The sequence below is a fragment of the Amphiura filiformis genome, chromosome 4 (assembly GCF_039555335.1).
Source record: "Amphiura filiformis chromosome 4, Afil_fr2py, whole genome shotgun sequence".
Lineage (NCBI taxonomy): Eukaryota > Metazoa > Echinodermata > Ophiuroidea > Amphilepidida > Amphiuridae > Amphiura > Amphiura filiformis.
This window is the reverse complement of record NC_092631.1, coordinates 54,054,639-54,079,750: the sequence shown is the minus strand read 5'-3', so window position 1 is coordinate 54,079,750 and position 25,112 is coordinate 54,054,639. Positions and strand designations below refer to the sequence as shown.

At 35.0% G+C, this 25,112-nt stretch overlaps 1 protein-coding gene across 1 annotated transcript in view; it reads right to left on the bottom strand.

The window, feature by feature from the left end:
• The window catches only part of LOC140151070 (uncharacterized), a 531,056-nt gene that overhangs the window by 380,593 nt on the left and 125,351 nt on the right, over window positions 1–25,112 (bottom strand). Inside the window, 2 exon segments of the mRNA XM_072173269.1 lie at window positions 2,872–2,977; window positions 19,314–19,424. Coding sequence (XP_072029370.1) covers window positions 2,872–2,977; window positions 19,314–19,424 — 217 coding nt within the window.

Genomic DNA, 25,112 nt, shown 5'->3' with positions numbered 1-25,112 from the left:
TTGGAGTGGTTTACACTCTTCTCACTCTTTTGGAGAGTCAGTTTTTCACTATGTAACATTAAGAGAGTATAGAAAGAAAACCTCATTTATAAAAACTATAATCCTTATATTCTACCAATACCGGTTATCATATCTCAGAATGTCTTGTCGACATCAGGTATATTTCCATGCAACAAATCACAAGGGTAACACATATAATATATCCTACTTGTATTTTGAAAATAATGGTAATTCTTATGTCTCCTCACTCAAAAAGAGTTATTTTGATCAGACATAGTTTGGCACATTTCCCAAAACGTTTAACTTTTACTTGTGCGATTTAATAACAATTATCCCGAATAGAAAGGAAATTCACTTTGACTTTAATGTGCAGAGTTAGAACATTTGAATTCTTAAATTAGATTACATTCACAAAGGGCATATTATGTGCATTAATTGATCCCCGCAAGCTTCAATTATGCAATAATGCCAAAAAGTACAGAACATTAATTATTCCCCCTTCTTCTCATGATTCAATATTGATGGAGCATTAAGGAGGGAGAAAACTGAGATGGCTATTCTAGTTGAAATCCATACACCCTCTATGGAAGATATGACCTTAACTCCCACACAGGGTGTGAGAAATTCAAATAGGGTTATCTGAATGGGTGACTCCATTTGAAAACTTAACACCCTGTGTGGAAGATTAAGGTCAAGTCTTCCACAGGGGATGTATGGATTTCAACTGGAACAGCCCAATGTTCTATGTGCTATATACTAAACTTGCTAATCGAGGCATATAATGCAGAGTGGCAGTGAAGCATGGCAACATGCCCTCAAGTGTCAGCAAACTATTCTCTAATCCATGATTGCATATATATATATATCTAGGAGTTCATGCAAGAAAGCTGTATCTGAAAAAGCTGCCGTATAGAGGTTTGACAATTTCTGCATTCTATTATTGTACACGTCTAAAAATATTACACCGGGCAGCTATTACTGATGGGGCATTCTTGCACTAAACTCTTGATATGCATGTGATTTTAGTTCTTCAATATTTGACTATACACTTGGTAGTATAAGACCCAAATCTATACCTATTTGCTACAGATGTGTAACCTATATATAGGAGTACTTTTACGAGGCCATCAAGCAAAATCTTGATTAAGAGAAATTGTGATCAAATCTGTCTCTTGTTGAGCAATTCAGTTAAAGATTTATGCAATCTTTCATAAGGCTGCCTTGCATAATATTTGTATTAAAGGGGTACATATTATAAATTTGATCAAATACGGTATTAAAAGCCTGTTCAATTACTCTTGTTTCCCAACAAGCAATGTATCATTTCAATATTTATTGGTTAATAAATGTTTATTATCACTTGTTGGGAGTGAAATTGTACAAAATAATGCACACTTTCTGAGACATTGATGGGTCTAATGTACGAGCCCGTAGGGGGAAGTGCATTAGACACATCAACATCTCAGTACAAGTGCATTACTTTGTACAATTTCGCGAGCAACAAGTAATGCACATTTATTATGTATTTTGCTGACTTGGGAGTCACCCATTCAGGTAATCCTATATGAAATCTACACTCCATGTGCAGGAGATTAGGGCCATGTCTATCATAGGAGGTGATGGATTTCAACTGGTGTATATAGCCCATTTGTCACTAAAATACACCTTGTATTTGGTAGTGACATCAGTGCATAAATAGCTGGTCACAGATTGCATGTGATACCCACACATACCAGGGCGGTTTTCGGTTTTGTCAATACACTTGCAGCACAAACATGTAAAAGCACTAATGTCACTACCAAACTCTAGGTGCATCAAAGGAAAGGGTTTTTTGGGTTAAATCATTATCTTCATATAATATTTTACTTACATGGCTCAATATACAACTTGTCACCCAGGCAAATAATAAATGTATTGGGCTATTCCATTTAAAATCCACACTACCACTGTGGAAGATAGTGGGAGTATGTTTTCCAAATGTAACTAGTCAGGGGTAATCATTTTGAAACCCATACTCCACCTGTATTATGGCTTTACCTATATCTTCCACAGCTGGAATGAGTATTTCCAATGGAAGTTATTCAATTCTCTATTGTATTCAAAACTCATACTCCCTCTGTGGAAGACATAAGCTAAATCTTCCACAGGGGTAGTGTGGATTTTAAATGGAATAGCCCAATGCATTACAACTTACCTGTCCTTATTTACAACTTGTAAGTTGTACTAAAGTCGAACACTGCTATGCACTAACTGTCATGCACTTGTGGATAAAGAGACAGACAAGAATTATGTGACATCAAGCAAAAGGAGTTGTGGTGACCAAAAGAGCATTGACATTCTTATGCGCTTTTATCTTTTCCAGCAACGATATGATATTGGATAATTTATAGCACATTATATAGCCTATGAAATGGCCGGGATGAGAATGTTAACCCCATGGGGGCACTAGCGGTAAATTATTTGAATAATTATTTTGATTGGTTAGGGAACAAACCAAAAAGTTGATGACGTCCTATAAACATAAAATCCTTTCGTTAAGAGAAATGGGCCAAGAAGTCTGATTATGTCACATTTACATTTTAGGGAGGGAGGGAGGCATGATGGGAGGGAAGAATGGTGGGAGGGTGGGGTCAGCCTCCTAATGAAAGCACTTTCATTTATAGGACATCATCAACAGTTTGGTTTGCCCCTTACACAAAGCCTTATGCCAATAAGGCTGAAGGGGATTAAGATCTAAAAGCCCTGTTTTGACTGGTCACTTATATGATTATGTCATGTAATTACCGTCATTGAGATTTGCTCCACAAATGATCCATTTTGCTTGTTCATGTCACATACTTGTGTGAATATGATACTCATCATGCATCTTACCCGAAAAGAAGAGCAATGAAGACATATCCTCCAGGTGGTTCCGTTTTCGCGCTTTCCTCCGGTGATGATTCCGTTGGTAATTCATCAGCAGGGATATCCAGTTCCACTAAAATCAAAAACAAATCATAAAATGTAACAAAATATTAGCAACAATTTTCCATAATACCTGAGTCATAACCATGCATGCTGTAACAAGAAATGGCAGGCTCATTATTTACTTAATAAATGAGATAAAGTGATATAAGTGCACCCCTTTAAGTCCCATTTGTATCAACACATATAAAGTACATCAACATGATCCACTTTTGTAGGATGAAAACGTACGTAAGTCAAAAACCGCCTACTTTATTCCAAGGCGATAAAGAAGAAACAACTGTTTTATGGCCCGGCTGAACTAGATTTGCATTTTAGCCATATAAGTAAAATCATCTTATTTTTTGGTAAAAGTGGATTCATTTTGACTGACAAATTATGAGCAAAGGGTGAAATAAATTTAAATTTGCACATTTCTTACATATTTTGGTGATTTTCAGGGTCCTTAACAAATATTCTACCCACCGACTCAACTGAAATGAGGCTAGTGAACACAATGTGTGGTGTGCATACCCGACAATCATAGTGTTCTCAATCAGTTCTCACATTGTAGATGGAGAAATGGCTGTACTTTTGTATTTTTAATATTATATAAATATTTAGTATATAACTTTCGCAGATTCCAACTTGAACGAGAAGAAAGAACCTTGGCTTATTAAATCTTGACAATGACTCATTTTTAGGTAGTCGATATATTCCCGACCCCTAAATTATGAACATTTAAAAATCTGATTCACTGTTGGTTCGGATCGGTCTGGGGTATTTTGAATTTTTGAATTGCCCCATAGACCAATATTGCAGAGTATCCACAGTAAGTACAAGCACATTATCCTATGCCGTCTTGATTTGCTCAGCAAGCCTGCTGTCTTTCTATTTGTTTTATCGTATATTCCAGGTGAACCCGTTCTAGTTACACATATGTGATGTGATCAAGCTAAATAAGTCATATGTCGGTAATATTGACTTTGAGATATAACCAATAATAGTATTCAACTTTCTTTGTATTTCATTGTTTTGCGTAATACTAAAATGACAATATACTTGCAACCATAAGTCCAATTGTAATGGAGTTTTCATGGAAATAAAGCTCTGCAAATGGCACATGGAAGTAAAATGAAAACTTAATTTTGATTTTGTTGACAAATGATTTATTTTACTTGATCGCATTACATGTGATGTGATCAAATAAAATCAGTCTTGATGTCGACTCAAATTAAATTCCAAATTTGTATAGTTCTGATTTTATCAATTCTTTTAGCTTGATTTCACTGAAAATCCTTCATTTCTTATCATATATTGTTACTAAGAGTTTAGTCATCATAAAAACAAAGGAATCACATATATCTGGAAACTAAAATTTCCGACTTCCAACTTATTTTGCTTGATCATAAAATGTCCACCATCATGCATCAATAAACTGATAATGGCACCAGCCATAGGCCGACATGGATGTTTACTCATATATCCACCCAAGGCGCTCTTTTTTCACTGCATCAGTTTATTACTTTTGACACAAGCTACAACGTGTTGCTTCTTTCTTAACAACTTTGTTGTAAGTACAACAAAAAATGTACATAAACTTATTTTACAAAATGTGGTATCTCCTAATGTCAGTGAGGAGACTATAAATACTAGCCTTGTTTGGACTAGAATGTTACATACTGTCATACCGCTTGCTGCCGAGTGGCGTGTCACACGCACCTTGCAGACAAACCGACGCAATCAAGGCTTGTCATCATTGGTTGATACGGTGTGTCGCTTGTTGCAGCGGCAAGTGGCATGGAAGTCTGACAGGGGCATATAAGTGATGTTTTTAAAGAAGTAGAGACAGTCAAAGTAGAGACAGAAAATGCACCATGAACAAGGGCTTTCTTTATAGGTCACATTTCTAACACCACTGTGTCAATTGAAGAGTGATTTTGTTAGTAAACTAGCTTAGTCTACCAAACCAAATGTTACTCATATGTACTTACTTGGTTGCCAAGTTATCAACATTGGAATGCGAATGTTTTTATATTTGTGAAAGTTCATTTGTGTTGGTATATTGACTGATTAAAATTTAAAACTTTTGATCCAAACAAGAAATTATATTATTTCTTACCTCAGAATTTGTTATCAGCAAGAGTGAGACTGTAATGTTTTATCATAAGGTCATGACCTTTTGAGCTTGGACTTGATTGATCACAGTCTCATAGACTACCTGCCCCTGTGTCTTTGTTGAGAGATGGCTGTTATGTTTTTTGTTTGTTTGTTTCATGGTTTTGTCTTATTTGCTGTGATTGTTGTTTTGTTTTTTCATTTGAACTTAGTGCAATATAGTCATAACAGTATTTAATATGAAAAGAGTTGCATCTCTTAAGAAAATTCTTGAGAAAATGCTGGCTGATTAGTATGCTAAACATGCTAGTGGCAGGTGTCTGCAATTTGAAAATTTACTATTGTCATTCTGAAGAAGCATGTCTATATATTTATTTCAAAAACATATCGGTCATTGACATTTCAGCAAACCTAATGGACCTGTACATCATCAAATCATGGACTATTGATCTAATAGACCTAGTGGGATTAATGAGCCATGATGAAAGTCAAGCATCCTACAGCAAAGTCATGTAGGATTACTGTTGTTGTTGGTTTTTTTTTTGGTTTTTTTTCATCTTTTTTCTTTTTGTCTTTACCTTTTCTTTTAACCAAATGAGTAGCTTTAGAAAAGTGGTTACCATCCTGACCACAACCCAAAACCCTAAAATCTCTCAATACTAACCCTAATCCTAACCTTAAACATAATCCTAACCCTACGACCCTACCCTAATCCAAATCTCTTTGGATGAGGACAAGATACTGTTGTTTGCAAAATTGAGCTGTTTAAAATACACAAATTCAATTCATTACTAGCTCCAGGCCCATACACATGTTTTCTGGGGGAGCAGATTTGGAAAAAGTTGACCATTTTCCAGGAGGGGAACAATTTTGCTCACTAAAAATGTAAATTGTGATTTTTTGGGGGGACTTTTTTATACTTTTGCAAATTTTATAGGGGGGGGCAACCCACCAAATTCACCCTGCATATGAACCTGACTAGCTCAACACATCCATCAGATATCTATTTCACTTGACATGACTGAACATTATGTCTGTATTTCTAAAATCATTCCTTCTCAATGAGCTATTCCACTTGAAATCCTTATGCCCCCTATGGAAAACATAACCTTAATCTTCTACATGAGGTAAAGATTTCAAATGAAGTCACCCATTCAGGTAATCCCATTTGAAATTCACACTCCCTGTGTGGAATATAAGGGCTGGGGTATGAACGTTTGGACAGTATTTATTTTGGGACATTAGAGCACATCAGACATATCAATTGCATTCTGAATACGAAGAATGTCATTCTGATATCAAATAATTTTGATTTTTGAAATTGCAATCTAATACACATTTTATGGCAAATCATTAAAAATTGATATTTTTGATATTTAACAGTACTTGAAGTAAACTTTATAAATCTGATGATTTATACTTAAAGTGTATGTAGGTGGGATGAAAAGCCGACGATCAATTGAAAATTTTGACCTTTTCAGTATTGAAGATATGGATTTTTTCCCAAAACACCAAAAAAATTTTGGGAAAAAATCCATATCTTCAATATGAAAGGTCAAAATTTTCAATTGACCGTCGGCTTTTCCTCCCTGCTACATACACATTAAGAATATATCATTAGATTTAGATTTATATAATTTACTTTGAGGACTGTTATATATCAAAAATTTGAAAAATATCAAATTTCTATAATTTGTCATAAAATTTGTATTATATTGTGATTTTTAAAAATGAAAATTATTTGATATCAGAAAGACATGCTTCAGTATTCAGAATGCAATTCGATAGGTCTGAGGTGCTCTCATGTCCCACAAAAAATACTGTCAAACGCATAATAAACGCTTCATTTTGGATCCCTTAAGGTCATGTCTTCCATACAGGGTGTAAACATTTCAACTGCAATAGCCCAATCCAGCATCTCCCCATAATTCCAAGATGGAAACAGCATGCTTCAAAATTGACTTAACAAAACACGGCCGTCTGATGGATGACCAAATATTCATTCCCCATGACACCAATGTCCACACTTCTAAAGTTGTTTTCTTAAAACTTCCGTGGTCGTGCCTGTGCGTATCGCGTACACAAGCGTAAATGCAAAAGCAATAAACAATCACGCTGATTCAAGTGATTGGCTGATCAACGCACTTGACAACAAGCCGGCTGACCCCATTGGTCTTCGGCGCGGCGCGTAGTAGGCGACCTTGTCACTTCTACGCGATCGCAATTCACCAGCGAGTACCCGGACCACGGAAGTTTAAAAAAACCAACTTTAGCACCACACATAACATGGCTTTCCATATTTCCAGCTTTGTTAAATCAACATGTCATTGAATCAATATCATGGTCATTAAATGTCGCCTCCTTGGACTGGTCTATGAACAATTCATGAAACTACTACTGCCTACAAAGTGTCTTCAACAAAATACTAGAGGCAAAAGGTGAGGTGAGGGCATGTCGCGTCGGTGGCACAGCGGTATGGGCACCGACTGACAATCAGAGTATTGCCAGTTTGAATCCCAGTAGTGCCATCAAGTTGTGCACTTCAGCAAAGTGTTTTATCTAATAGTTTCCCCACCACACCCAGGTGCAATGGGAAGCATATGAGAGATGACACTCTAAGCACTGAACAGTCACAAAACTATGACTCAATAGAGTTTAAAATTCAAGGGTGACCCCATCTCTCATGGCACAGTTCACTGTTCATCAAATAAATAGACCTAACCAGTCACAAATCAGATATAGGACTTAATGACATTATGAGAGTACTAAACTCCTGAACAGTATAACTGTAGTTTTAATATTTAAGCAATAAAAGTTTATATCAAGAATTTGGATCAAAACATTTCTTTTTAAGATACACTTTGTAGATTTCTGCTCCCCCCCATCCTCACGTTTATAATAAGTAAATTTAATTTGTGCGAATGAGGTAGCTGTCATCTGATCGACGATGTCTTCAGATTCTATTATTTACTACAGCATACAGTGAGCCTGCTAGAGAATCAAACCTGCATGTACATGTCACACTTAGTTTCCTCGGTGCTACAAGATTGTACATTTGCTTCGCATGTTTATGGCATGCAAATAAATCTAGCAAAGCTTTCATTCAATTTAACATTTAATGTCAAATAACACTACCTATTTGAATGTCAATTAGATCTATTCAAACCCACACAAGTATCAAGGTAAATTCTGTACTATATTTACCAAACCCACCGGTATTTTCTGTGCATTTCCCTCATGCTTTGAGTGGGAGTAGAAAATGTGATTTATTTAGAGAACCTAATCAGTTTCTTCCTTGGATGTGTATGTGTTGGTTAAATGAACCATTACATAGAAATCTACATCTCACCGATATATAATGCAAGACACATTGCAGTTCGTTTTCAACAATTTAGATAAAGGTTTTCCCTTTGGGGCTACTCAAGTTTGGTTTGAGTAGGCAGGTGCCCTAGCAGGTGCCTCAGAGTATCAAAAATGTGGATCTTTCGCTATATTAATGTTCCAAGAAAAATGGTCCCATCGATATACCTAAATCCCATATATTCGAACAGCCAAATGTATTTAAAAAAATTGGGAGTTTTATCAAATTTTTAAAATTTCCAGAATTTGTAAGCACATTTTATTAATTCGGGCTACAATAAGGCAATATCATCAAAAAAATGGAGAACAATCTAACAAAATAACCTAAAAAATTTAATATACAAGATGGCCAAAAAGTGTGACCCATCTTTAGGCACGTAACTATATGGTTACTTGTAATATTGTACTGCCCCCGGTTTCTATACTTCGTCTTGTCTCAAGTTGAAAGTAACACCATGTTGGATTTTGCAGTGGTAGCTTCGAATCTCACTCGCTATTTGTCCGTACGCTGGCGACGCAACCGCGTAAACGCATTGAAATTGAATCTGCACTGTGTAATCCAACATGGCGTAACTCTCAACTTGAGATAAGACACTGTATAGAATACTCTTGTGCTTTTCTCTCATAAGATGTAACCCTCATTGAATAACATCCAAAGTCACAAGGCAGCTCATCATCTTATCATAAAATCACATCAGCATAAAGTGTCATGTCACCTTTTATTAATATTTAATTCCAAACTAGAGTGAATTTAGGATATTTAGCAACTCATCCTCATGAATACTTAACAGAAAGTACAAAAACAATCTTGTCTTATCGCAATTTGCAATCACCACATTTACACAAAACATTCTGAAATGAAAACTATGCAACTTTTGCAATGAATATATGAATATATTTAAAAAAACCTCTCATCTGTTTTCAATTACACATTCTCAGCTTTTTTCCATTATTGGTGTTTCTGTGTTTTGCCTTGTATTGCATTTGGGTCAAATCCAAAGCTAAAAATGCTCACTTTTTCTTGAGACTGAGTATATAACCAATTGCATGTAATGTCAACATTGGCATCGTCCACTCCATTTGTCTCAGTCAATTTACAAACCTATTTCCTTTTCTCTTTCTTTAACAGCTGCTATAGCACAAGCTTCACATTCCTCATGAATACCCATTTGAGATGAACGTTGCTTGTGTTTATGATCGCAAGCTACAAATGAATGTGTGATTGGTAAAGGTGGGTGATAAGATTCATTCATGTTCCATTTTCTATCTTACATTGAGGCCTACCATTTAAAACAATCCACTGCCAAATTTAGAGTGGGATTTGCTCCAGTGTTTAAGATATGGAAAGCAAAACATGTTTAACAATGACCCCCAGGAATACTTCTGTGGTGATAATCACTTTTACCATGTTCACCATCATCTAAACAAAACATATCTTGAGCATTATATTTAAGCTACTAGGTAATTAGACAAAACAGTCCAATCTCTCTTATCCGGACCCATTTTATATGGATCTCTCTGTTATCCGGCTATGAAATCTTCACAGGAAAACATATTTTTGATGATTTAACACCTTAATTCCATGTTCTGAATGCTTAGAATGACATATCTATGTTGCATAAAGCACTCTAAAGCCATCTTTTAGTGTTATTACCCCATGTTAAAACAATCTTTTGTTGTCACAATTCAGTATTTGGGACAGTTAATGCAGAATTACATATATTCAATTATCCCGATTTTTCACTTATCCGGACAATGCTTGGTCCCATCATGACCAATAAAAGATGTTGGACTGTATGAGGCTTCATCCGATACCAATATTTCCATTTTATACAATAAAGTGGGAGATGAGGTTGTCAATTCGGTCGTACACCTTTAAGAATCTACTGAAACTAAAAATTATATGTTTGAAATGGGTTATCAAAACATTTTATTGTTATGAAATTTTCTTATGGAAATATTTAATTTAAGATGTTCCATTAAAAACAATCCTACATATTCCTATCACTTAGGAAAAAGGTATTTCCCCTATATCACCGATCTTTTTAAAATTTTCTGATTTTAATTGAAAATGCTACCTCCTAATCCTATTGTTGTTTATATTTCCTACTCCTTTCCGTGTAATGGGCTATTGCACTTGAAATCCACACTACCCCTGTGGAAGATTTTAGAAGTATATTCCACAGGGGGAGTATGTTTTTCAAATGTAATTGGTCACGGTTAATCATTTTGAAACTCATACTCCCCCTGGATTATGGCTTTACCCATATCTTCCACAACTGGAGTGAGTATTTCAAATTCAAGCTACCCACTTGTCTATTCTATTCAAAACTTAAACTCCCTCAGTGGAAGACTTAAGCTAAATCTTCCACAGGGGTGGTGTGGATTTTAAATGGAATGGCCCATTGACAGAGAGGGATTTGTATCAGATTTACAGATTCTCCTGTTTGACTAAGAAATAGAGGAAACCAAGAAGCAAGCCAATCATGCCTTACAAAGTCAACTTTCTCATATATCCAATTGTGTATCTTCATATTACAAAGCCTTATATCGCACTCACAATCCTGACCCATAGCAGCAAAACATGGTGAAAAGGCTCTCCCAAAAAGAAAAGAAATGATTTAAGGTTTTTATAAAGACCAACTTTGGTCATAAAATTCCTTCAAATCAAATTTGCTAAATTTATTAATGTCAATGTCAAATAACCAAAATGAATATTAAACTTGACCATCAAATTTGAAGCATTGACCCTTTTCAGAATATTTCATTTTTTATTTTTTTTCTATATCAACTGCAGGGCTACTAATAAGGTACAAAAAATATTTGAGATATCTTCCAGATATAGTGCTCCTGGAGCATATATTGTATCTGTACATTGTGTATTCATGGCATGTATTCATTCTGTAAAGTTCCCGGAGCATAATACATTGAAGGAATCTTAATTTGGAAGGTGTAAAACTTGGTCAGTTTCTAATGATAAAAGAAAAGTCTGATACAATTAATGCTTAGAAAAATTAATATTAAGCGTTAATAAGCATAATAGACATTCAAAAATATACCACTACCCATGCTAATTTGCCTTCAAAAGATCTTGATATTTTGCATCTTTCTAACTTACATATCCCTATCTTTGGACTTTTTCAAACACGATGGAACTCATTAAGTATAAACTCTATACAGAAGGCATAATTTCACCATATCAAATATTTTTAGCTATACACTGGGCACAACTTCTAAGTTCCCCCTAATACTTTTTAAAATAAGTGAAAAATGTTTTACGAAATGTAAAAGATATGTATAGCCCTATTTGTTTTACCCCTGTGGACCAATTTCTAGCGTCACACATCATTGCATTCAGTCACAATGGTTAATTATGCAAGAAAAGAGGCCATTTTTAAAGTTGCACCTGAGCCCATAGCAGTCGGGTTTTCTTTAGCTAACACATGAATAGGCCTGGCCTGCTGTATTGTTTGAGATAAGAGTTGACTCCTATGAACTGACTGAACGCAATGATGTGCGATGCTATAATTTATTCCAAAGGTGTAAAACAAATAAGGCTAAACATGTCTTTTTACAAGTTTGCATTTCGTCAAATATTTTTCGATTTATTTAAAAAAGTATTTAGGGGGGAACTTGTGCACCCTGCAGGGGCGGATTTAGAGGGGGGGCGCGCGCCCCCTCTATTTTTTGCAGATCGGCGCCTGACTCTGTGTATTTTCGCAGAGCGGCGCCTGACTTTGTGTGGGCGCCGAGCCGCGGCGGTGGCTCGGCGCCCCCTCTATTGAAAATTCCTGGATCCGCCCCTGCCCTGTATTATATATGAAAATATGACATTGCAACTTGTACCAGGTTTTGCTGTGATGAGTCACAATTGATCAGGATACCATCCCTAGTTTGTTTCATATTTTTACCTGTAAAATTTTATTTCATATTTCCTCAATTTATTTCATTGTGTCAAAGAAAATCATTTTTAACATTCCTAACTAAATATAACATTTCATGCATAATTTTTTCACTGTATTTGACTTATGTAGGAGACTAAAATTCTAGCACTGTAAAAATAATATTGAAATTGAGCAAAATAAGCACTGGCAACAAAACTAAGCTCATTATTATTCCATCCATTAACACAAGTAGATCCTGACCGACTTACTCCCTGTAATATGACACTCCATAGTATATGTATCCATTACACAGTTCTCCTTATAGAGCAATTACTATGTATTCAACTCACTCATTGAACCACTAATATCCAGTAAAACTCTCAAAGCAATAATGTGCCAATTATCGACCATACAGGTTCCTACATATGCCTTAGTTGTATTGTCAACCTGGTTTGTTGGCTGACATGACTTTGAATTTCTTTCAACCACCTTGTGTAGCAATAATCTGTTTTTTTATGTTATCTGTGGATCTCTTCTGTTGGCATTTATTGGTGGCCTTATATATTATTTGAAGTATTGATTTGATTTCAGCTACCTGTTCTCACAGCTAAACTCTTGTAATGCTTTCATTAACTTTTAATTTTAGAATTTTATGAGTACATGTACCGCATGCAATAGTACCTGGGCACTTAGGTAAATCATTTTGAGGGAAATTTATCATTTATGGTCCTATATTAAATGCAATATAAAGGAATAGGAACTGTAGAATAAATGTTGTAGTCAATCAAGCTTAGGCCTAAAAAAATTGTTTGATTGGCATAACCCGACCTACCCTAAAATAAAAGTAGGCCCGACCCTGACTTTCCTTTTTTTTTTTGCAAAAAAAAAAAAAAAAAAAAAAAAAAAAGTAAAAAAAAAAAAAAAATTGAAGTAAATTTTAAAAAAAAAGAAGGAAAAAGGTTCAAAGGCCTTTTTCAAATGCAATTTACACAATTACAGCTTTAAAAGTTTAACAAATTTTATGTTACGCAAATCAAACAATTTTTTTAGGCCTTAGTTAGGTTTCTATGATTTAATTATGAGTTATGACCCAATTTCAAAAAGTAAAGTGAAAAGGATCTCCTAAACAAATGTAACTTAGAAAAGATCTTGGAGGCACTAAATGATGCTAATTAGGATGAATACAGTAATACAATATATGCTTTCAAGATGAAATAGTGTACTAGTAATCAACAAGAATAAACAAAACTTGTATCTTGAGATCTACTCCTCTCTTTGTTTGCTATTATTATATTACACACAGACAGCAAATAAAGATATCAGATATATCAAATATGACATTGTTTAAGGCAAACATGTATTTTGTGATTTTCTCAAAAATGTTTTGTTTTTGTATCAAATCTGTGTTTATATTTAGATTTCTTGATGCCATTCGAAAATGTATCCTTGTATGTTATGCATGAATAATTAAGATGTTATGGCACTTTTACTTAATGCATTTCTGCGTCTTCATAGCCGTCTTCATGCACCCTTAATGCTATAACATAAGAGATATGTTACTTCTCTCCTTTTAATATTTCCCCTCATTCAAATCCATGCTTCCACCTGTCAGCTTTGGAATCCTTTGTTATATTGATTTAAAGGAGTATTTCGTGATCCTAGCATCCTCTTTTTATGACATTTTTCAGTAGATATCCACTAAAAAGCTTATATTTTTACCTGTAAAATTTTATTTCATATTTCCTCAATTTATTTCATTGTGTCAAAGAAAATCATTTTTAACATTCCTAACTAAATATAACATTTCATGCATAATTTTTTCACTGTATTTGACTTATGTAGGAGACTAAAATTCTAGCACTGTAAAAATAATATTGAAATTGAGCAAAATAAGCACTGGCAACAAAACTAAGCTCATTATTATTCCATCCATTAACACAAGTAGATCCTGACCGACTTACTCCCTGTAATATGACACTCCATAGTATATGTATCCATTACACAGTTCTCCTTATAGAGCAATTACTATGTATTCAACTCACTCATTGAACCACTAATATCCAGTAAAACTCTCAAAGCAATAATGTGCCAATTATCGACCATACAGGTTCCTACATATGCCTTAGTTGTATTGTCAACCTGGTTTGTTGGCTGACATGACTTTGAATTTCTTTCAACCACCTTGTGTAGCAATAATCTGTTTTTTTATGTTATCTGTGGATCTCTTCTGTTGGCATTTATTGGTGGCCTTATATATTATTTGAAGTATTGATTTGATTTCAGCTACCTGTTCTCACAGCTAAACTCTTGTAATGCTTTCATTAACTTTTAATTTTAGAATTTTATGAGTACATGTACCGCATGCAATAGTACCTGGGCACTTAGGTAAATCATTTTGAGGGAAATTTATCATTTATGGTCCTATATTAAATGCAATATAAAGGAATAGGAACTGTAGAATAAATGTTGTAGTCAATCAAGCTTAGGAAAAAAAAAATTGTTTGATTGGCATAACCCGACCTACCCTAAAATAAAAGTAGGCCCGACCCTGACTTTCCTTTTTTTTGCAAAAAAAAAAAAAAAAAAAAAAAAAAAAAAGAAAAAAAAAAATTGAAGTAAATTTTAAAAAAGAAGGAAAAAGGTTCAAAGGCCTTTTTCAAATGCAATTTACACAATTACAGCTTTAAAAGTTTAACAAATTTTATGTTACGCAAATCAAACAATTTTTTTAGGCCTTAGTTAGGTTTCTATGATTTAATTATGAGTTATGACCCAATTTCAAAAAGTAAAGTGAAAAGGATCTCCTAAACAAATGTAACTTAGAAAAGATCTTGGAGGCACTAAATGATGCTAATTAGGATGAATACAGTAATACAATATATGCTTTCAAGATGAAATAGTGTACTAGTAATCAACAAGAATAAACAAAACTTGTATCTTGAGATCTACTCCTCTCTTTGTTTGCTATTATTATATTACACACAGACAGCAAATAAAGATATCAGATATATCAAATATGACATTGTTTAAGGCAAACATGTATTTTGTGATTTTCTCAAAAATGTTTTGTTTTTGTATCAAATCTGTGTTTATATTTAGATTTCTTGATGCCATTCGAAAATGTATCCTTGTATGTTATGCATGAATAATTAAGATGTTATGGCACTTTTACTTAATGCATTTCTGCGTCTTCATAGCCGTCTTCATGCACCCTTAATGCTATAACATAAGAGATATGTTACTTCTCTCCTTTTAATATTTCCCTCATTCAAATCCATGCTTCCACCTGTCAGCTTTGGAATCCTTTGTTATATTGATTTAAAGGAGTATTTCGTGATCCTAGCATCCTCTTTTTATGACATTTTTCAGTAGATATCCACTAAAAAGCTTATTCCCAAAATTACAGTTGATTCCGATTTTGCATTTGCAAGTTATGCATGATTATGTGTATTACACTGCTCCATAGACAATGTGTTGTAATTTCGTTCTGGTATACCAGAACGAAATTCAAATTTCACGATATCTTTGCTAAACGAATGAATCTGCAAGAATTTTTTTTTGAGAAAAGTGGGGGATGATGCTGTGGATCACAAAAAGCCCTTTTAATATGATCGTTGCTGATTGAATTGTTCTTTTGTTTTTTAATTTTGTGTTGTTCCATCGTTTTTGTTAATGCAAAAACAATAAATAAATAAATAACAGAAATCAAGAAATGTACACATCTGCAGAAAAAGCAATATTATCTTATGGTGTCTAATGTCATAAATTAATGTCTGATAAAAAAAATGGAATGGCAAGTTTTGAACTAGGAGAAGTGATACCTCAGAACAAGATGTATATTTTACAACTGCAAGAAGGTAATGTTGGTAGGTATAAGACTGAAAAAAAGGGTTTGTCTCTGGTCTCATTTGAGATTTTTACCTGAATGGTCTTTAAATTATTTTTTGGATGATTTCGCTGGATACTTTCTTCAAATTAAAAAACAAAACAAAACAAAACATGCACAATCAACCAGAGACCACCTTTTTATTATATTTTTTTAAATACATGGGTTTATTGTTTGCAAAAAGTTTCAAGGATATTGGCATCTTTAAACAGCCCAATGCTACTGGCAGTTTCTTACCACTATAATTTAATATACATCAAGCCTGTCATTTTCTTGACAAAACACATCCTCTGGATTCTTGTTTAAACTTGGCAAGAACCCAAGACAAATTTTGTTTAATTCAATAACATTTTAAAGCCATGCAAAAATAGAGGTAAAAATTATTTCAAAAACAAAAATCGATTTTCAAATGCATTATTTCATATTTAAAGCAATCAAAACACAGTATTGCATTTTCCCTTACTGAGGGTAATTTGATCATTCTAAAAAGTAAGCACATCCCACACATGCTTTCTAAAACATGAATGTCTGTATTGGTATAGTATCAACATCTACCTAGGCCTTTCTGTCTGTTCTAGGCATTCATGTCTATTTGTTTGTGCCTAAATTGTTATGTGTGTCTGCTTGTTTGACAGTATACCATCGAATTCCATCTACAAGCATATATGCCTCTAAATGAGTATTTTTTTAATGAAAGAGACAAAAGGCAGATACCCTCCATAAATTACAATAGATTGGTCTTACAATAATACATATTTGTACACCACTGTATCAGTAATATAGTTGCTCAAACTCCAGATGTTTTGTGAAGGGTGTCTGCCATTTTCTTTTTCATAAAAATACCAATCATTTAGAGGCATAAATGGAATTCCACAGTATATTTCTGCATCTGCCTATCTGCCTAACAGATATTAAATAAGTTTCACTTGAGCATAATTTTGCTACATACCCCCTATAAACATGGGTCAACTACCTCTATCCAAACCAAACACGTATGTAGAAATTCCAGGTTAATAAACAAGAAGCTTCCAGCGATGAATGAAACATTGTACATGTATGTCAATGAATGAAAACAAATCCCTCAAGGCTTCTGGCAGGTGACGGAAAACTACTGTGACACTAAAGGTACACAACATCACACAGCTAGCACAATAAGAATCGGTCATCAACTTTACAGTTTTAATATTTGCAAATCTTCCCTTTAAAAAAAGATGGTCCAATTTCATCACATGGTATACTTATACCTAAATGTGACCTGCTACCACAAAATGAGCGTTAAGTTGCAAGTTGGTAGTTTGGAGACATACTGATGGCTATACGCTGATGTTCTTTGTTTGCCGTGCACATGTACTAGCCAATAGTAGTGAATGGCCCATTATGCACCCATTCACAAGGCACATGATACAGACATACTTGACTCACTTGAACATGTGCATGTGAATCAAAGAACACCAACACGGCAGCCAGGACATCTCAAAACTACCAACTTGCGGCTTTACGCTCATTTTGTGGAAGCACTTGTCGGCTGCTACATGTGTCTCATTTCACATAATAGCTAAGAATAAATACCAGACTCATTTCCAGTGGAGGTCACTTCAAATCAATCCCAAGTCACATGGTTTAGGAATACATAGAACATTCCTTAACCATGTCACTTGGGGATGGTTTGAAGTGACCGCCACTTGAGTTGAATCTGGTATTTATTCCTAGCTATTATGCGAAATGAGACACATGTAGCAGCCGACAAGTGCATCCTTTTGATATGGATGTACACAAATGGTCACACATGAACCTCAATTCACATGTGTCAAATTTCATGTTGATGCCTATGTCTCAACTAAAGTATGTTTTGATGCCTATGTCTCAACTAAAGAGTGTTTTGGTACTACTCACAGGGTCAGTTAATTATACCGAAGTCTAAACTTTTACTTATATAATAATTTAGCTTTTATTTTTCTCATAGTATAAATCTCTACCTCTACCAGCATCGTCACTTTTGAAAGGTCAAAAAGTTATATGGTGACACCTTGGTCTTGGCCAGGCATTTTAAAAATAAAATCAGGAGAGCGCAGACAATATTGCTTGCATGGCAATCCAGATACTGAATCTACATCATATGCAAGTTTTGGGAAAAAGGATCATGCATGGCCATTTATCTATATGTGGTGTTTACATGTAGTCCTATTAAATGGAAGGCATAAAACCTCAATTTTTAGAATGGCAAAAACATTTCTCAAAAATGGCCATTTCAATTTTCCTGGAATTTTCGAAGTATGTAGTTTGTAGAAATGTAACCAAATATGTGCCGTGTGTGTTCTCTTGCTGAAAAAATGAACTTCCTATATGATAATGAAACCTAGGTGTCTACCCTAGAAAGTTCATGAGTGTCAGTGAATTCATAAATAGGCCTAAAGTTTGAAATACTGATCACAACACATAATGTTGCTCACTTGAAATATTGGGTTCCTGGAGCTACAACTAATGTTAGCAACAAATGATTGATCAACAGTCTATATTTCTGTTCTGATACTTAATCCCCTGAGCACTACCTGCCGATTTAACATTGCCTTTGATTGGTCAATATACATGATATTTTCACTTTAATCACCAATCAGAATGGAGCTTTGCAAATAATTCACCCCAATTTTTTTGCATGGTGAAATTATTCTAATAATGTTGCTGATTGGGCCAATTGATAAATGAAACCTTCTTTTTGGCCAATCGGCAGGTAGTTCTCATGGGGTTAAGGGTAAACAAAGGTTTTCAACCCATCACTGAATTGGATCGATCTGCAAGTCAAATTAATAACCCAAAATGTCATGTTATAAGCTTATAAAATTACCTTTTCAGAGTCTGAAATGAGTAATGAGCAGCGATGTAGCTTGTGACACCATCACAGCATCTTCATTCAGCAAAGAGTTTACATTCCTCCAGTCACAAGACCTACTGGCTAAATGAAGACGCCGTGATGGCGTCACAAGCTACATCGATGCTCATTACAGACTCTGAAAAGGTAAATTTTTAAACTTAAATCAATATGACAGAGTCCAATATCAGTCTACATGCAAAATGTCATGTTGTTAGCAACTTAACAAAACTGCAATGTACATGCACTGATTTACCTTCCGAATTTGCTGCAGGCCAACTCTCCAGAAAGCCGCCGTAACTATAATCTTCATCACCAGCAGAAGGATAAGCAAGATCTTGATTATCTGCTTTCTTTTCTATTATACCTGAGGTAAAATAAAGTATGAAATGCAAAGTCAGAACATATAGGCCTACATCTGAACAGATAAAGGTAATTACATATAATTCACTCTTAAAGAGGATGCCCTGCCAGAGCAGTTCTTCTGGGGTAAAGCAAACCTGCCTGGTTATCAAATTAATCAGTGACAAAGTTATCTCTGAATTTGACAGGTGCTAAATTATGCAACAACATTAAAACGTTAATTAGCATCTGTCAAATTCAGAGGTAACCTTGTCACTGATTAATTTGATAACCAGGATGTTTTGGTTCACCCCAGAAGAACTGCTCTGGTGGGGTTTCCTTTTTGAACATAGATTAAAGGTGGGTAATCCATCATCTTAATGGATACTTTATCATTTAAAATTTTCACTTTTATAGATTGAATGTGCTTCAATTCTTTTTTAGTAGACTTACCAATTGTAAATCAAAGCAAACTGCAGCAAATATCATGTTTTTCACAGTGCCAAAATTTCAACTTGATATTGTCCAGTTTTGTCATCACTTTGCTTGATCGGGGCATATTTCTCTCTGATTGAGCAATTCCAGTCAATAAGACTTCCTTAACAATTCTTCAGGGGTAAAAATAGCACAATTAGGCTACAGCATCAGACTGGATTATCCACATGAGTGATTGGAGTTAGTTAATAAATGTATATACCTGAGTAGTATGCACCGGGCTCTTTGTATAACCACATTGGTCATTGCCAACACTGGCTAAAAATGGTGCATTTTCTCATGACACAATGTGACCCTTAACATCAAAACATACCAGTTGTTGGCAACCTCCATTTGTGGTGTGATCAAGCCAAAGCAGTCTGAAGTCGGACATATTCAATTTTCAGTTTCCTATAGGATTGTAAAAAGTATTTGCAAAGCTACATTTTGCAGAAACCCCCACTGAATTTGGACAATCAGTTCAAAAGATATGAGTTAAAGAGTTTCCAAAACAATAGGAAACAAAAGGAAATACTTTGACTATATCTGAAAATCAATATTTCCGACTTCCGACTGATTTTGCTTGATCACATCGCATTTAAAGATAATAAAGAAAATATGAATGGAAAATAGAGAGGAAGGAAAATAGAGAGAAAGGAAAATATTGTCTCATAAAATCAATCTTCTGCATATGACATCAATGTAAGCGGTGTCATTTTAAAGCAAGAAAGCAGCACCATAACTGTTTTGTTTAGGGGAATGTCGTTTTCTTCTGAAGGAGTGGGTCATGAATATATTGGGGGTCGTAGCTAGATTTTTAGACCAAAAATAGGGGAGGGTGTAATTTTTTCATCTATATTGCTGCATCACTGCATTTCATTGAATCTCCTTTATATTCATATTAATATGCAGATAATGTGAGACATAAGAACACAGCACCAAAGCTAATCATGATTTAGCATCACACCAAGTTTGTTAAGTTGAGTGGATTTTGCGAAATCACTATAAACAGACATGTCGACATGGAGAAAACCAAGCTACAAGGTAAGCAAGTGTACCATAGACTGTTTGCTAAGATTGTGAGTGTATCCAAACCTATTGCAGAATTGCAACAACAAGGGACTCTATACATCATGGATTTGAAGGATTGCAAGTAGATAGAGAGAACTCCGTTTGATGGATTTCAGCTCAACAACATAATATATTGAAAGTCTTTGTAGAATCCGTTCCCTGGATGTGCTATATCGTAGACCCTGGATATCTAGCAGATGCATCGAAAATTAAAACCATGACCCACAATAAACTATCTAAACTCATGGCCTGCAATAAAAATATCCATGAACCAAAAATACAACTCATGTTTATGCAACATTCACCAGAAATGTCAACAAAATAGTCTCATTCATGTCATCTGACCTGATTCATCGGCACTTACACATCTCATAAATTACATAAGTCTTAAATTTCCATTGCAAATGTCCTTATATAACTCCTCACTACTCCTCGCATCATTCATCTGTTGTGAGTGGAAGAGATGTGTATGTGATGCGATATCTAACACATGCAAGTTCTTTTATACATACATACATACATACAGAAATTTATAAAGCGCCTTTAAAATTGATCAAAGCGCTGAACAAGGAGAGAAAGAATGAAAAAAAAAAACACAGAAGGAACAAGAAAGAAGATAACTGAAAAGGTGAGTTTTCAGATTCGAATTGAGGGAGACTCCCTAATGGCTTTAGGGAGTTTATTCCATTCCCTCGGGCCAGATACAGAGAAGGTATTTAAACCAGCTGCTCTACGTGCCCTAGGCTGACTAAGCAGGGTCTTATCGGAAGAAGATCTCAATCCTTCTCTTGGAACATAGGCTGAAAGAAGCTCACAAAGATAATTAGGGGAGCACTTGAAAACATTAAAGTTTTAAAAGAATTCAGTTCTGGATAGGAAGCCAATACAATTGAATGAGAAGGTTGGAGGTACCAGTTGAGCGAGGAATAGAGAATATTAAACGCACAGCACGATTTTGCAGCTTCTGCAGTCTATTTCTTTCACCTGAGTGATACCATAGAGGATGGCATTGCAATAATCATGAATTCGGGACAGTATGAGGGAACAAGCAGCGTGGTGACAGGTATCCTGGTCAATGAATTTACGGATGCGGTAAAGATTACGAAAATGGAAATTGAGACTTTGCAAGGGTGGTAATGTGGTCACGCATACAGTCTCTGAAAGAACTGTAACATACAGTTAACGCGGCTGTGTACTCAAGACGTTGTTTCTTTCGCAAAATTGAGATTTTTGGATATTTGTTACTTTGTTATGTTTTTTATAAATACAAGGAAAGAAAATCCAGATTTACAAACTCCAACTGCGCTATTTTATGGATTTTATTTCACTATTTCATTCGTGTTTGCAATTTTAAAAGAGAGAAAATCTTTGTTGTATCAGCGAGGTACACTTGGCAACAACGCATCGCGCTGCGTATCTCGCAATTTGTTAACGCACATATACGCTACGCGACTCGCGACGCTTATCTGCATGCGCGTGGCGCATCCTTTGGAAACACTAATTTCAAGTGGTCAAATGGCTCCGTTTTAGCTGATAAAATGTGGGTTTTTTCAAGTTCTCTCCCTCGATTTGAATATCAAGTTATGAATGGATTTCGCTCAAACTTCTCAACGGGCTGTGGATTTACCCGATGTTCACGTAATATAAGGTAGAAAAACGAAAACTGCCGCATTCTCCTGTGAGATTCGATGAAAGGGCAAAATGTGACCACTTTAAACTTCAACGGCCATTATTTCAATGTTCATTTTCTCGGTAAAATGACGATTTAGGTACACGATAACTCAATAAATACAGCATCTATAGGTAAGCAAATATGATCATCGTAAAAAGCATGATCGACTCAAGAAACGGTTTTCTCATTTTTTATATTTTGGTCTATTTCCGATTTTAGGCATCATTTTGTGCAAATAGGCGTTTGTGAATTTTAAAAAGTTCATTTTGATGCCTTATATGGTCAATATCTCAAAAACTAAGGCCAATATCAAAAAATAAAAAACCGTTTTTGGAATGGAGCCTCAAGATTGAGCTAAAAACAAAATAAAATATTTTGGAAAGAGTGTTTTTTGTTATGATGTACCTAACAAATATTGCCAAAAACTCACTTTTTGTGATTTTCTTCATAATTGTTGTTTTTACCCCAAATCTGTATTTATATTAAGATTTATTGATGTCTTGCCTTTATAAAAATGTATACTTTTATATGTCTTGCGCGAATAATTACAAAGTTATTGCACTTTTACTACATGCATGTCTGAGAGTACACAGCCACCTTAACATTATCGGAATTGACTAGTATATTGAGTTACAGCCGAAATAATGTGATTTTTCCTCAAATGTATGTCACGCTTCATTATTGAGGTAAATATAATAAACTACGAGTTGTGCAGTAGCATCTCAATAAGAAGAAACAGTGCAGACAACAGGAAAAACTATATATTGTGCAAATGCATTGAAACATTACTCGGTTCTTATAAGAACTGGTGAGCATTCAGATGAAAATCGCACACATTTTGCCGGAAGACGTGTAACATTTGATCCTAATAGAATCTTCTTGGAAGGGAAATGTGAAACGTTATAGGTGCAATTTAAAAGCATTTTAACTAAAGCTGTTATGAAAATAATGCAAGAGGATGTTTTTTTCTTTGACAAACTAGGTCAAAACATTACTGACAGATTAAAAATATGTCAAAAAAAGGAAGTGAGTAGGAAACCTTAGGAAAATAAAATTACTCTTTTTTTTTTTTTAAATCACCTGAAGTGACAAATCATTGAATTGACAGATGAAGACAGTCAGTAATGTATCCAGACTTGATCCAGTCTAACAATCCCATAAGACAACAACAAGAGGTACAACAAACTCATAACCATGGTAAGTTAAGTGACATACATTAATGGTTGAGGTACTTGTTCCAAGTCTAGCCACCACAGGGAAAGGTATTCAAAGCTATGTTACATTGAGGAAAATCTTCGGTACTAATGGCGGAACAATTAGGCATTGTCGTAAGTCTATATAGATCCTCTATTAGATGATGCATAACAAGCCAAACTTATTCATAAGCATGGCAAGTTACGAAAATGTCACACGCTAATCTCAGCTGCCGAATCTCTCATAACACACTAGCCACAAGGTATCGCTTTCCATATATAGCACACACATTTCCTTATAAGGTATGCGGATTTCCATAAACAGACAACGCGGACGTTGTTGCCTCCAGAGGGACTGCGCCGTAATTGAATGAACTTGTTAATGACAGATTAAAACTGGTGCAGAGTGGGAGACCAAGTGTGTTCACAATCCAATTGGGTCTGGAGGCTTTGCTCAGGTTTTCTTAAGAGCAGAAACATTTACGTAATGGGAGTATATACATTAGGTAATACAAGTATTCTTTTGTCTCGCATTACAAGCAGGTATCAAGGAGACGTATCACAGTATTTCTTGCAAATATGTTCAAAAATAAACAATATTTTTTACTTCTTTTCTATGATCTAATGCAAATGGATCATCCTGAAAACATGTGCATCAGGATTGGCAACCTTTCTACCACAATAGGACATTCCCTGGCAGGGGAGAGGCAAGTACAAATTACCCCCTTTCGCAGTCGATTTCAAGGACAAATCATGAAATTTTACCCCTTTTTTTACTCCAAAACAAGGACAAAATGGTACTCTGAAACACCTCTATTTTTTAGATTCCGAGGACACATTTGCAATTTTCAACATTTCAAGGACAATTTATTTACATGATTTATCTGGCCAGCTATCCAAGGGATCGGGAGAAAACAATATGAACCCCTTTTTTCAATTTCGCGGACATGTGTGCAATGAAACATCCCTATTTTTCCAATTTCATGGACAATTTTGTCCGTGGACAAGCCCTAAAATGACCCTTTTCCGCGATTTTGGTAGCGATCGTGCGGTTAGTAATGCGAGTTGAGTGACCCCACCGGAGTTTTTATCCAATTATGCGGGCCATTCATGCTACATGCAAGTACAGATAAAATCCACTACCTTGATGATACAATTATAGGGAAAACACTTCAAGTAGAAAAGAGTGTGATTGTATAATGATAAGACTCAAACAAATACAACACCATGGGGGTGGTCATACTCAGTACAAATGATCATTCGGTAAAGTGTGGTAAACACAGGTCTCATTTTATGTCATTTG